This window comes from Oenanthe melanoleuca, chromosome 18, assembly GCF_029582105.1.
Source record: "Oenanthe melanoleuca isolate GR-GAL-2019-014 chromosome 18, OMel1.0, whole genome shotgun sequence".
Classification (NCBI taxonomy): Eukaryota; Metazoa; Chordata; class Aves; order Passeriformes; family Muscicapidae; genus Oenanthe; species Oenanthe melanoleuca.
In genome coordinates, this window is record NC_079351.1 from 4,708,643 (window position 1) to 4,724,246 (window position 15,604).

Consider the following 15,604-nt stretch of genomic DNA (forward strand, 5'->3'; position numbering starts at 1 on the left):
TAATTGAAGTTAATTTTGATTAGTAAATTAGAAAGCCAAACTAAATGTCTGTACAACAGATGAGTTTACACTCATCTAGGAATAAAACAAACAAACAAACTGCTCACACAAAATGTACAGGCTCACTGGCACCAAAACCACTAAACCATCTTTTCCCTCAGCTATTAATTAATCTGTAGGAAAAGTCATTTTATATCAATTTTCTGAATAATTAAAGTAGCAGATTTGAATACACAAATTCACAGAGGTGGAAGTTTTTTGTAGAAGCTGCTCAGTTAAGGATACTTAGGTGAATATTCTATTCCTGGTCTACCTATTATATCTTCTTATTATAATTATATCCTGGTTGGGAATGGAAGTATAGGGAAAACAGGTGGGTCAAGGAAAAATTCACTATGACTCTTTAACATGGAGGAAATCACCTTCTAGAAGCTAGATTTGGATAGCTGTTTCTAAAAATCCTAGATGACCAGATCTTCCTGTTTTGTGGAAGAAATCACATTTAACAGGTGTCATAAAGGAAATGTCTAGAGAGGCAAGTTAAACTTAAAAATGTAGATTTAATTCTTTCCTAATGTAGAAGCATTTGTTCTGTACAGTCAATATCCTTCAAGACAGGTTTTCCTATCCTTTGTGAGAATGTTCCTTCTATAAAATGATCTACCAATCTCAGCTTCATATGACTTTCAACCTCTACACTGTTAATCTTAATGGACAATATATTCTAGGCCAAAAATCAGCTAATCTCAGTGACATGTAACCAGTACATCATCTTCCTCATCTTTGCAATACAATACCAATTTGGACCATGGCCAGGGACACCCTGGTCTCTCAGAGCAGCAGCAGAACCACACAAGAAGAACAGCAACACCATTAGTGAATACAGGTGCCATTGGTGTTGTGTAATTCAGAGGTTTCTGTTACAGGGCACAAGCACTAAGAGATCCATTTAAGTGACCTTCCATTTGACAGCAAGTAGAATGATTTCCTTATTTCCTTTGGAAGCAATAGGTGAGCTACACAAGGACCACCTGCACCTGGAACACAGACTCATCCCAAGCTCACTGCTCCACGGGTGTGTTGCTCCTCACATTGGTGTCACAGCTGTGTGTTTACAGCACTAAGAGCAGTGGGAGGGTTATTACTGCTCACACTCCCTGAAAGCACAGCAATCACCCCTCCTGCAAGCTGCTCCTGGCACCCCTTTTTCCTAGAAATAATTCAGGGAACACAGGGACCTCTAAGTTATCAACCTACAGAAGTAGAGGTCAAAATTACTGCCTTTGGGGAGGGCACTTTCTTGCCACTGTAAGAAATAAAATGTGTCCACAGCAAGAAGAGCTGGGCCCTGCTGCTACAGAGGATGTGTTGGGAGCTTCAGCAGCAAAGGCATCCTTGGGAAACAGGCTGGAGGTGGGAAAAAGATTCTTGGAGACAAAAGTGAAAAGATGCTCTGACATCAAGTTTGATTAATATAAATGAGCACAGAGGCCTTGAGAAAGGGTGGCATCTTAAAAACCCACACTTAGGAATTATTTAAATAAACTGACATGAGAAAAGTGAAGAGAAAATTGCTATTATGAAAAGGGAGGTCTTCATTTTCAAAGAAGACCTCCTTGAGATAAAGATTTAATCTCTTATAATCCAGAATTGACTTTACTCCTCCATTGTTTTTTGAGAACCCCAGTTGTTGAATATTAATTTCTCTGTAATAGCAGACTAAGTATGACCAGATTTCAACAGTGAAAGACCTAAAGGAATAATTAAGGAACAATGGCTTCTTACATTGCAATGAAACAATTACACATACTATAACTGAATTAGTAAAATCATCTGACACACCAGAGCTGTTTGCTGGAGCAGAGGGGCACAAAGGGAAATTATTCCATCAGGTTTTCCCATTCTCCAGTTACTGGAGCTGGCACTGTGGGGACACAGTGGGATCTCTCACCTGGCAGGTAAGGGGCCCCACCAGTGAAGAACTGATGGGTAATACCCATTTCAGCAACATGAGCTCCTGTCCCTCTCAAATGCATGAAAGTGTCCAGGGCCAGGCTGGATGGGGCTTGGAGCAATCTGGGACACTGAGGGTTTCCCTCTCCATGGCAGGGGGTGGAATGAGATGAGCTTTAAGGTCCTTTCCAATCCAAACCAAACTAGGACTCTAAGACACAGCAGACAGGGGATCTGCAGCTGCTAATATTTCATTTATATAAACACCACATGGGACTTATTGTCCTGATCTGGTATGAAGCCACTACAACCAGGAAGGAACTAACAGCTGGAGGAGAGAAGCTGAATCCTTAAAAAAGCAATTTCAAGGTACAGGTTTCTTTCCTAAGCCAGGTTCTATTTCTTCCTTGGATAAATTTGAGTGTCAGAAGGTTTTATCCAAGTTTTATTCCAGCTACCACAAACAGCAGAACTAAGATATTCTTTCAAACCACATGAAAATAGTAGTTACAAATCTATCATGCTTGTTGATTAGTTCTACAAAAATTGTATGTTGAAATCATCCTTTAAAAGAACTTTGAATATCTTTACTATGTATTAAAATAAAAAACCTAATGAAATAAACCAAATACTTCTTTCAGGCAGGGTGAAATATATTAGATACTGCTTCCAAAATATGAGTCATTCAAAGCCCCTCTTTTCCCCTTAGAGAAAATAACCACAGAGTGGCAAATCTCAGCCCTATGAACCAAGTCCAGGAGTTTGGGATACCACAAACAGTAGCTTATCTTTACAACCTCTCCCATTTCCTATGTTTAGCTGAGTGCTCCAGCTGCCAGAAGCTGCCCAAAAAAAGCTGCAGTACAGAAGGGATCACTCAGGCTGAAACACCCCAGGACTCTCAGGCAGCACAGGATCCAGTCCAACTCCTCCAGGAAGACAGAAGACATCATTACAGATTTCACATTCATGCTCTTGGCAAGACTTCAGGTACTCAAAAGTGCCTTCTGTCTTTTGTGCCAACTTCAGCTTACATATGATTTCAAGGAAGCCCCAAAGATACAGTGCTACAGCACAACTTCAAAGCAAAAACAGATCAATTAATGAATTTTAATTGTCACATACCAATATCAGAAAATAATTACTACCTCACTGCAAGTTTAGCAGCATTTCTAATCTTAAGAGTTTCCTCATGCTGTTAGTTACTGAGTCAAGCACTGTTTAATGAATTGGTACTAACAAAGCGTGTTCATTAAGCAGAATATTTGCACCCCTGTCTTAATTAATCTGCAATCTCTGCAATTCACAATTAGTAGAGAAGAGAAATATCACAAAATACACCCCAATACATGACTGGTAACCTAAATCCTCATTTAAAACCTTGTTTTTTCAAGGCTTTGAGTTTTCAATGAGGAAAGCAGTTATTTTTAAAAAATGTTTAAATTACACTGAAGTCAGAAGACCTTAAGCACTTAAATTGTGGTTTTTTGTTATTTTTAATAATAACTCATTAGGGCTCAATAATGTACTCATTAACATTTCACTAACCAGCTCAAGCAGGAATGCACATCAGAAGTTAAATGGCAACTTGTACTATAAGTAGCTTGTTTTAAAAAAACTTATCACCATGAATCTCAGTGCCAATATTGGTTTTAAACAACAGAAATATATAAATAACAATATATATAAACCACTTGAACATGCACCAAGTATAAACAGAAGAAAATGTCCATTAAAAGCCCACTTATATCTTCTAAAATAGATCACACAATGCTATAATTATATATAATTTATTATTTCTCTTTCACTTCACTATATGGAACCCTTTCAATTCCTAAAAGAAAATCAGTATTTATCCCTGGGAGGTTTGCAGGGTAAAGCTGAATTTCACCACCACAGAGCAGTACCTGAGAAAAATAAAAGTGGGAGGACCTCGAGTGGTGGCACATGGGCACTGCTGCCACTTAAAACATCTAAAGCAGCCCTGTGCAAGGCTGCAGGAAAAGCAGGGTTGTACTGGGGGTTGTGTTCTCTAATAGATTTAGTCTGGACTAATGCATTGAACAGGTTCTGGTCAAGAACAACAGTCAACCCATTAGAGAATGGGAACTTCAAGTGCATTACTGGAAAAACCTTCCAGTTAAATTTCATCCAGAAGATAACTCAATTTATTTCCCACAGTGTACACAAGGAAACAACACAGTATTAATGGAAAAAGCTTCCAAGCAAGTTCTCTTATATTCAAGGAATAAAAGGTGATAATTAAGGTGTTCAACGAATCTTATGAGCAAAAATATAAAACTAATCTTAATACAGGGAATTTTTAAACTTTATCTTGCATTTTTACATCTGATATGAGAAACCTGCAAAATATAGGTGCAGCAGTGCAGGAGGGAAGGAAAGCAGCCAGCTCATTAGAAGGAAAAGCTGACAGGGTGTTCAGGAGCAAGAGGGAACAGGAAAGTGCCCTGGATTAGAATCCAGGCTATAAATGACACGAGATTTACATTTAATTGGGAACTTCCTTTAAGAGGCAAAGGGAAACCAAATACTCTTGATTTATTGGCTCATAATTATATATAGATTTGGAGGCAGAAAGAAGGCTTTCCTCAGAAAAACCTGACTACAACTTTTTTTCCCTGGTAATTTTTTTCACTTAAGACTGGCTGACATATAAAGCAGTTAATGTTAGGCCTGTAAATTAGGCAACTGTTGCCTAAGAACAGCAAAATCTCTTCAAGAACACTTAGGACTAGAGAGGTTCTACTACATCATTATCCCACTTCATTGATCCAGCTGGTCTCAGGGCTCCTATCTCAATTCAATAGCAGAGAAATAGATTACTGCTCTAAAAATTGAAGGATCAAGTCTCCACTTTGAACCAAAAGCTCTGTAGTAACACAAGAGCCACTTTGTTTTGAAATCAGTGTGAAAGTATAGTGTATATGAGCACCAAGAGAAAAAGAAATGCTTCTTTCTCCCTTCCACAAAAAAAATTAATTTTTAAATAATTATAATTTTTAGAGACTTCATCATACTTGCTTCACTACTTGCAGCTGCTCTGTTAACTGTTTCTGCAAGTTCACAGATTCAGACAATTTTTCCTGTTAAAACAAAAAAAAAAAAGAATAGTAAATAAGTTTGAAAGAGGGAGTTTTGGTCCTAAAGCAATTAGATCTTTCAAAACCACACATAGCAATACTTCTATCAGCAGCTTTTGTAAAACCTGTGATAAAACCATCTCTAAAAGCTAACTTTACTGTGAGTCCACTGATGCTGTTTAAGTTTCTTGAGTATTTTAGAATTATTTACTGAACATTTCTGGGATGTGTGTAAAAGAGTGTAAGAAATATGGCAATTAATTATAGATTGATCACTGTCAGTTTTCCACATCAGCAATTTAGGGACTCCTGGTCAGTATTCACTGTGTTCAAAGTAAAGGTGTTCTTTCATTTCAGTACAAAGCTCTCAGAAGAAGAATCCTTGAGCACAGGACAGAGAACTGATCTCTGGCCATTTCAACCCAACACTTCTGTAATTTACAGCAAGAAATTTTTTGGACCAAGGGCAAATTTTTAAAATTGTCTTTATCCCAAGCTCAGTATTCCTGTCCAAGAACCAGAGTTATGTATGCTGAATACAGAATTTCTTATCTTATGGTTTGTTATAGAAGAAATTCAGGACCATGGGAATGTAGCAGCAACCTGGGGCATGAAGAAATAATATTGATTGCTTTAGGACTTGGGAATTTTGCAATTCTGGGAAAATATGTATTAATTTTGCACACAGACTAATTTATCCTCCAGTTCTGATTCCTTTTAAAAGTATCAGCACACGCTCAGATTCTGCAGTTACTAACATCACACATTTTTAAATAAAATTGCCATGCAAATCAGTCATTTCTACAAATTCACTTCTGTGAAATGTCTGCTTAGTCTCATTTCTCTATGGATCAGATTAAAAAAATCAGCATTCAGTATAACAGCTAAAATTCACTGTCTCCACAAATACATTGTAAGCAATCTTCAAACACGATTAGGACTGTTTGCACTGCCATTTTATTTATCTATGAAAAACTGCACATGAAATTGAAAAAAAACAGTAAAATACTACACACTCTAAAAAAATTAATCTCTTGAATAATTTAAAGCAAATAAAAATTAAGTGTTACCTTTAATTTGCTGATTTCTTTTAAAGCTTCATTTCTTTCTTTCTTAAATTTTTCCACATCATCCTCCAAGCAATCACAGGTTACAAACTGTGTGCATACAAATACATAAGGTTATAATGTATTGCTAACTGTGTCTTCCATAATCTGTAACATCTTATATTAAAAGTTCTTGTTAATAAAACAAGAAGAAAATTTCAATTATAGGATGATTTATAGATCTGAAAATGCTAAAAATGCTTAATAAAAATTTTAACTTATCTCCCAAAGGAGCAATTCCTTTTCATTTTAAAATGGATTAATAAAATGTTTTTAAAAGTATCAAGAATACATCACTATTTTGCTATTTTAATGAATATAATTATAATAAAATTTATAATATTTATAAATAGAAACAAATTATATTTTAGTGTTCATATATTAAAAATGCTCTTTTTTCAAGTCACCTCTAGAATAAAATAATTTTCACTGTAGCAGTAGTTCAAATCACTGGGCCCAGTAATTATTTCTCACTCACTCGTTGTAACAACCCAAATTCTATTAAGAAACCTCAGTAAATCAATGTTGTCCAGATTTACAACAAACCACAATTTAATTACATTAATTGCTTTCTACAAATTAGGCTGCTTAAAAAGCTTCACAGAAACTAGGTTATCCTAAAGAACCCCATGCTGTGGAGCTGTTTTAACATCTCCCCAAGATTTGGAGTTATTTTATATACAAAAAACTCTCAAAAAACCTCTTCCCAGCTGTTAAAACACTGACCAGGCACATACTTTACCTGTGAGTCCTGCAAGCTGCCAAATTCACTGACCCCAAGGGTTGCAGATTTGTGGCCCTCATGAGCTGCATTTGATTGCATGGACAACAGACTCCTTGAAACCTCAACAAAATCTGGAAAAATACAGATTTTGTTGTTGTAGCCCAGAAGTTCAGTTTGGTAACAGATCCCTGATGCAACACAACTGCCAATATCACCAAGAACAGCCACCCTGATAAATGCAGTGGCTGCTCTTTAAGATTTCTAAAGCAAGGAAAGAAAATCAGAGAGATCTCTCCAAAGAGAAAGTTCTGGTAAAGTTGGTAATAATAAAATGCTCAAAGATATGATGGAATTAAATATCCTCAAATCAAATAGTGAAGGAGAAAAAATAACAAAGGTGGTGTGAAGTTCACCTTCAAAGGACTTGATGCACAATCAACATGACTTGGATTATCCATACATTTTGAATTAAAAAATTCTGCTACACTGACAAAAACATGGTAATAAAAAGTCAGTTTACTCCACATAAACTCTAATAGAATATCCAGTATCTTTCCTGCTGAAGATCTTTCTGGATGTTTAAGTAGAAAATATTATTTTCCACACACTAGTGTTTTTCATAGACTTTAGAAAAAGTGAAATTTCCATCAGTTTTAACATCAGAACCATCATGTCTAGCAGCTTGTGAAAAATATTTTTAAATTGTCAATGTCATCAAGCAAAATTGTTATAACCAACAGAAGCAACTCATTCCCATCAGAATTAGGTTTAGCTGGAAGGAGTGTGATGGTCTCCCTGCAAACCTGCTTCTATATGCTACAGTTGAAATGTTCTTGCTTCCCACATAGTAAAGTGATCCATCAGTTTACTTGCTTCAAGAAGCCTCTTTAACCATCAAAACACTCCCCAGATTTTTTTGGAAAAATTGCAGTTCCCTATTGTTAAAACAAAAAATTCAGGATTTTGTGAGCACAAAATAAGACTTTCCCAAGGCTGCTCTTAATAAGATAAATTTGTGATTTGTATTCCCATTACTGTTTCATAACTTCAAGCTTATTTTCATACAGTAAAATAAGATTCTTGCCCCAAATTGTCATTTTATTTGCAGCAGCAACCCAATACTGACAAAAATATATTAATGGTTATTATCTATCATTTCTGTATTCCTACTTTTCATTATTTTCCACGGTAATTAACAAATTATTACCTCCAAAAGACACTGTTCCTTTAGAATCTCTATGAAGTTGCTGCCTTAGGGCTTGCTGCTGTTCATCTGTGAGCTGAATCCCAAGATAATTCAGTGCCTGGAAGGAAAAAACTTATTTTGGAGCGAAAAAAGAAATGAGTAAGGATAATGACTGCAGGGACATGGGGGAGTAATTAAAGAGCTACACTTCAAAGAGCCTTTGTATCCTCATACACTCTCACTAACAACACTTTTATTCCAGAGCCACTCAGTGACTTTTCCTTCTAATTGAGAGATGTTCATATATTATTTAACCTTGAATACAGATATGTGTAATAAGCAAACCCCTTTGTCTTTAATAACTGCTTTAAAAATTGTGAGGGATGTTCTGATTCCCAGAAGAGTTAATCAGTAATTAGATTAACAAAAACAGTAATTTGCCCAATATATAAACTGAAATACTGGCCTGCAACATGAAAGAGCTACTCAAATAGAAAACTCTGTGTGTCATTTATACTTTAATGCTTGTCAGCCTAGAAATATTGTCCAGATGTTTTATCTGGATCATGAAGGGGGAGGAAGGAGAACTCAGAAGATTTTAAATATTTACCCTCTCCAGATTTTCTGTTTTCAGATGAATACTTGAGTTCTTTCCTTGGGGCTCATAATCATCATTCTGGCTGGGGGCAATAACTAAGAAATAAAAAAAATAAAGTAATAATGAAGAAGTGATAACTATTGCTTTGAAAAAATTTGTTCTGAAGCTCTGCTCATCAAATGGATGCCAGCTAAATACCCACTTGCCAAAAATACATGTTAATCCTTAGATTGCCTTCGTTTTTTAAAGGACAAAATCAACAGAAATTATGGGTATTAATCACATCCACTATTTTTTTCACATAAAGTGACAAGTAGCAAATTAACAGAAAATAACCAGGAATAGCTTTGAGTGATCCATCAAGCATATGGCTTCTCCTTGTGGTATTTTCTCTTTTCTCAGAGACACACAGATACTCAGGAAACAGAAGGGGAAACACACTTGTGAATTCCAAGACAGATCTCCAAGACACACCCTTAATGTAACTGACAGCTGCCAAAAGCACATGGAGTGATCCAGAAAACACTGGGGAAACAGAGGGAGTGACCTGTTTCCAAACATGGGCTGTGTGGAGGGAGCTTAGGCTGAATTCCCCAGGTTCCTCAGTATTTTTTCCTGGGCAGGAACTCTTTTCCAAGAACTCCAGTCCATTAGGCCATCACCCATCAGCCCCTTCTACCCTTATAGTCAGAAAACAAGTTTACATGTGTTTTTTCAACTATCACTTTGGATTTTACACGTATGCAAATAAAAAAAAAAAAAAGTTGTTTGCATTTCTTATTAATAAACATAATTCATCATTTAATTAATGAATTAAAAAGGGTACTGAAACCAAAAGCAGCCTTTGACAAGTAAAGGATCTTGCAGTTTGAGATTCTCTCTAAAGGAACAGAAGGAATCACAGAGAATTCTTTTTAAAATTTTTTTAGTTTCACAGCATATCTGTTTCCAAGCTCAATGTAATTTACATTCTCTTTACATGCCAAAAGCATAAACCAAAATATCTTGAAAATCTCTGACATTAACACCTCTCACATGCTATATTAAATTCTGAAGACAGTGGGCTAGAACCTTGGTGGAATTGGCTCAATTTCCCTTCAGCTCAGAATGAAAAAGCCTTGTGTGTCAGTTTGGGCAAAAACTTTTCAAAACTAAGCTGATTTTTTCATAAAGTGTTTAAAAAAAAGAGTATCTCATCTAAGAGATGCTTTAATTTTTCAAGGTTATCTTTGAAAGTTTATCCTTGAAAAAGGGCAGCATGAAAGAAGTGGCAGGTTTGACAAAGGATGTGCTGCTAAATAAGAAGAAAATGAAACATGACAAGAAGCAGTACAAACTGGAGCTGACAATATTTGTGCTTTCTGCTCTACTCCCCACATTCTTCAGATGTGCTCAGAGACTCTGCCCTTCTTGGTGTCTTCAAACAGAGAAGCTCCTGTGTACTGAATTATATTAACCAAGAGCCTTATATTCTGAATATATTAAAAAAATAAAGACTTTTGTCTTATCCCTTTAATTCAGTTGTAATGTATTTCATGGCCAATATGTAAAAACTGTGTGATTGTTAATCTCCAGGTTGAACTTCACCAGTTTCAACAGCCCACATTTGGTCAGCTCATCCTTCAAGGAAGGGAACCAACTGGACAGATTTGCAATATGGGAACTGTTTCATTTTAAACTTGAATATCTAATATGGGGTATAATAAATGCAGGTACAATTTAAATAACATAATAACAGTGGAGAGACATCTGGAATGAATCAGATGCTGTGTATTTGTTCTTCCTCTCCTCAGTAGATTAGACATGAAGTTGAGAAACTCAGCTAATGCTTAATTGCTGCTGCTTGAAGAAAAAGAATAAAGTTCAGGTCTGCACAGAGAAATACTGAACAGAGTCAGTTTTATCAATATGTCAAAGGGGACTCCCATCATTATGCCACTCTTGCATTTTCACTGTTTCTAAACACTATGTACTTGGTTCCCACAGGAATTACAATTGTTCAGCTCAGATTTGGTTCTGACCAAATTTCCAAACCCTGTTTTTCCTTAACTGTTGGTTTTGAAATAGATATTTAGAGATGTGACCAAAGTGACTCTTGTCCTTGTTTGAATGCCATGACTATAAACCACAAATATACATGATAGATTGTATTTGTTAATAACTGAAAAACTGTTAAGAGGGCTGCATGTTATTCCTATCCTTTCAATATGCTGCCCTGATTTAAGCAAAAAATCCATGCAAGCAGCATACGTGCCCAGAATTTCATTAAATTAAGAAAGCACAGTTTCTATGGCAACCTAATCTTGATCTATATGTGAGTCTTCATTATCTGGTTTCAACTGAGTCTATTATCATTACTGCTGTATAGCAAATGTTGTGATCACTCATTTTTGTTTGGTTTCAGCTGTTTGTTAGAAACAATGTAAGTTATATTTGACAGAAGCTACTAAAAATCCATTGATCTCAGTCCTTTATTTAGGAGTATAAAACCAGTGCAATATTCCCTTTTTTTTAAAGGCTGAGTCTCACTATGCACTATGTTCTGTTTGACTGTTATTGGAAGAACAGGGAAAAGGGTGGCAGGGAATTAAATCAGCACTTACCCGTGGCAGACACATCAGCAGGATTGCTGTCTAGAGCAGTAATTGGAGATTGCTCTCCCATCTTGACTCCAGTTTCCATCTACAAGAGGAAATGAAAAGTCATGAAATACCATTTCTAAAGCAGATCACAAGCCAAACCAGAAATGCACATTAATGAAAAAAGAGACAGGAAGGAAGACTGAGGGAAGAAAAAAGGGCTGGGGAGATCAAAACAACCCCAGGAAAAAAAGAAAGGCACGGAGGGGGTGGTGGTGAGAAGGAACAGCATTGGAAAAAAACAGATCAGGGCCTCCTCAAAACTTTGGGTTTTGAAAATCTTCACAGATTAAGATAGCAAAATCTCTCTAGGCAACCCACTTCAATGTTTATATCCCCAACAGAAAAGAAAAATGGGCAAGAATTTTACCTACAAATATAAGAAGATTTGAGAATCACCTGTTTTGACTTTGTGTTTGAGAACGTTTTATTCTTCCTTCTTCTAAGGCAATACTTTATTTAGCTTTAAAAATATGATAAACTGAAAATGTTCTTTTAAAAACTGAAATATTAGTTTTAAAATCTTCTTTCTCATGATCAACATTATTTCTTTACACTAATGGTGAGCTGTATAAATTAAAACAATTGCTGCTTAGCCAAAAGAAAAGGGGAAAGCCCCACATACTTCTAGGACTTTTTTTAAGCAAAAATCTCATCACAGAGCAAGTGTGAGATTGTCTTGTACTCACACATATGTAGTAAACAGGGAGTGTTTTATCAACTCTGAAATATACAACTATTTATATCTAATCAAAACTTCAGAGAAACAGTAAAGGAAAACTTGGTATCTAAGAACACAGTTAATGCTTATGTAATTTGTTTTCTTACCCCAAGTCAACCCAATTCCTCTCATCAGTGTGGTTTACTCACCTGTTATACAACATGGTTTTTCCAAAAGTTTTGATATTCCAAAGACAATATTGTGCAGGAAAATAGACAGTCATTTTCTTACTAAAATGGAAACTCAATTACAATTAGGAGAAAAACAACCATTTGCTCAGTTTGTTCTAAGAGGAGTAGTAAATACACTCACAGCATTTGGAGGGAATGTTGAAACCAGCCTCCCATTAGGAGAGGGCAGAGGACCAAGTGCTGCAGCCTGTTGCTCTCCATGTGCTACAGAAGATGTGAAGAGGCTGAAAGGATGCTGCAGATTCTCTGCATGACTGGGTATGTTTTTCTGCCTAATAAAAGCTATTTCCCAAAAATTTTCAAACCTAGAATTAAAATTTTAAAAGTTACATACTGTGTATTTATATTATTCATAAGATGATACTTCTGCAAAAGTTACACATTTCCAAACACCATGTGTGGGTTTAAAGGATGTTCTGTTATCCATATTACAAAGAAAAATACTGTAATTTTTTTAAAACATTAAAGTATCATAATTTTGTATGTCTAAAATTTGCACTTGAGTCTTTTCTACAAAACAATATTACGATTGAATATTTTTAAAGATGAGTATCCCTCATTTCCTCTAAGCACACAAAAACACATTTCACATTAACCTGACCATAGATATCATCTATGAAACCATTTTGGATGGTTGGCTGTTTGACAGTAACAGTTACCTCATTTTTGTTCTGCTGATTATACTTTTTGCCTCTTCATAGGAGACTCCAATCATGGACTCTTTGTTGATGGACACGAGCTGATCTCCAGGTTTCAATCTTCCATCCTAAAATGGCAAATACAAAACCAAACCCACAAACTTGATATTAATTGCTAACTCTAGAAAGAACAGTACTTAGACATATTCCCCTGGTTCCATTAGGACAAGAAATATCAAGAACAGCTCTGCATTCTGCCTGTGCTTGACAACCTTCCAGAAATAAACAGATTAAACCATTACCCCTCACCATTAAAGCAGCCATTATAAAAAAATCATCAGAGAAAACAGATTTCAGAAATTGTATTAAAAAAAAAAAGAAAGAAAGAAACAACAGATTTTTCTAGCACCAACACATCTGACTTTAGGAAACTTCACTAATTAATTCAGATCTGAGCTGGATTAATTTGCATTTCAAGAGCAAATGTTCATGGCAATACATGGAACTCTTCAGACACTCACTGGCCATGTTAATGAGAAAACCAACTTGATCTATTAGAACTCACCAGTCCAAACCATGACAGAAATAATACTGTCAGCTTTGTGCTTCTGTTGAATTAATTGCAACTCCCTAACAGCACAAGAACATCTCACATTTTTGTACCAGAGACTCTAAGACAAGATTTTAAACATGCTAGGCTAGATTTGGCACTAAGATAGAACTTTCTTTACTCACATTTTAACAGAGCCCTCAACAATTTAACTGGAAATTCATGCAATTCACCTACAGTTAGAGAATTAGTTATGACAATTAATACAGTAATGTCTAATGTAATACACATCAAATTACACAGAACATGTCTCTGCTCTTCAGCTCCTAAGAAATCAAACAAAAAAAATCAATATATGTGAAAAAAATTGTAAAATACCTTCTCAAGGCCAGTACAATTTTACCTACTTAACACCCACATACCATAATTTTAGCTGTGTTGTTTCAAATCTATGCCAATGCTTTACTACTTTTTTTTTTGGTCACTTAGTCTTTTGGTTAAAGAATAAAGCTGTAGATCTTTTATTTTGCTTTCATCCAGCATGTTCTAAGATATCTATTTCAATGGTGCCCTCACGTGGCAGACATTTAAAATAAGCTTCTTGCTTCACCTTCCCAAACAGGATAACCAGGACTGAGAAATTACCTCTATTATTGCTAATATTAGAGCCTGCTGAAAATTGATGTCTTAGCCTCAGCCTATTGATTATGTGTGATAAGCTTTAAATTATATGCTCACAGTGAGAAAATTGTTTTAGAATCCACAAGAAAATAGGAGAAAATAAAAGGGGAATGATTAGCATGTATCTACTGAAAGAGGTCTTTGAGAAACATTGCATTTTTATCTTCCAGCTTGCATTTTAGGATTAAACTTAGTCTACAACAATTCAGTAACAAATAGTTATCAACTGCCTGAGGACAAAACTCACTGCTCATGAACTGAGCTCATCCTCTCCTGCTGGGCCAGAGGCAAAGGATGGTTATCTACACTTCCAAATAACCACAGTTACTCAGGATGCCAGAGGAAACACTTGAATAAACAGTTCTGTGTATCTGAACCAGCCAATTACATTATTTATTTACTTTTTCCACACTGACAAATGCCCCTGATTTACATATTGCATTTGTCACAAATTAAAACAGTAACAGACACTGATTCATACATTTTATTAGTCTGCACTTTCAGAATATTTTTTTCTAACTTGCCTACATAATGATTTCCAACTGCAAGGATCCATCTAAATTAAGTCTCAGGGAATATAATTGTTTGAATGTCCAAGAAAATAAAAAATAGGTGCAATCTGTGTCTATTCATCCTTCCTGATTTACCTTGCATCATGCACTCTCTTATAGAAGTTGGTTTTGTACCTGCTTATACATGAACTGAGGAATAAGATCCTCATTTACCTCAAATGAACCTATGAATAAATTTTCATTACCATGCAACTTACAGTGCAATGAGATAATTCTGTTAAAAGAGAAGGCAAAGAGGAACATTAACACATTTCATATTTAAAATATGACTGCAGATGTAGCACACCAAAGCAACTACTAAATTAAGGCAAAAATACAGGTGTCTGAAGGGAAAGGAAGGGAAAAAAGGCCTTTACCTTATGGCAATCACCACCAGGGATAATTTCTTGAATATATACCAAAGGCCCTTCATTTCTGTTGATTCCTCCTACAATATTCAAACCTAGGTTTGTTCCTTTGCAAACAGAGATAATCTGAAATGCACTGTCACTAGAGACACAAAGAGAAAGAAAAGTAGAATTACTTCACAGAACTAGATAATAAAGACTGAAGCAATAACTTGTCTATATTTTACAGGTTTTGCAAATATGTATTACAGTAACAAATAGAAAATAGTGGACATTTAATCTCAGTGTTCAAATATTACACTATTTACAACAAAATCATTAATCTCAGGCACTTCTGACAATTACAAAAAGAATTAATACTCTATTTCACAAAGCTAAAAGCTCCTCTCTACTATATATATATATATATATATATATATATATATATATATATATATATATATATATATATACACACACACACACTATATCCCAAGGCTTATGGGAGTATCTGGATACACATAAACCAGGAAAATTAATTCATTAGGAGACAGTAAAAAAATCAACCTGATTAATCCTCTTCTACCACATAAAGAATAAATAAATAGAAAAATAACA

At 35.4% G+C, this 15,604-nt stretch overlaps 1 protein-coding gene across 3 annotated transcripts in view; it reads right to left on the bottom strand.

Moving 5' to 3' along the window:
- STXBP4 (syntaxin binding protein 4) overlaps nucleotides 1-15,604 on the bottom strand; it is a 67,084-nt gene that overhangs the window by 37,589 nt on the left and 13,891 nt on the right. For all 3 annotated transcript variants that reach the window (XM_056505671.1, XM_056505673.1, XM_056505672.1), the window contains 9 exons: nucleotides 15,017-15,149; nucleotides 12,879-12,985; nucleotides 12,341-12,524; nucleotides 11,272-11,350; nucleotides 8,681-8,763; nucleotides 8,092-8,188; nucleotides 6,903-7,015; nucleotides 6,125-6,211; nucleotides 4,992-5,057 (listed from right to left, as the gene is read on the bottom strand). In XM_056505671.1, coding sequence (XP_056361646.1) covers nucleotides 4,992-5,057; nucleotides 6,125-6,211; nucleotides 6,903-7,015; nucleotides 8,092-8,188; nucleotides 8,681-8,763; nucleotides 11,272-11,350; nucleotides 12,341-12,524; nucleotides 12,879-12,985; nucleotides 15,017-15,149 — 949 coding nt within the window. The remainder of the gene's footprint in view (nucleotides 1-4,991; nucleotides 5,058-6,124; nucleotides 6,212-6,902; nucleotides 7,016-8,091; nucleotides 8,189-8,680; nucleotides 8,764-11,271; nucleotides 11,351-12,340; nucleotides 12,525-12,878; nucleotides 12,986-15,016; nucleotides 15,150-15,604) is intronic.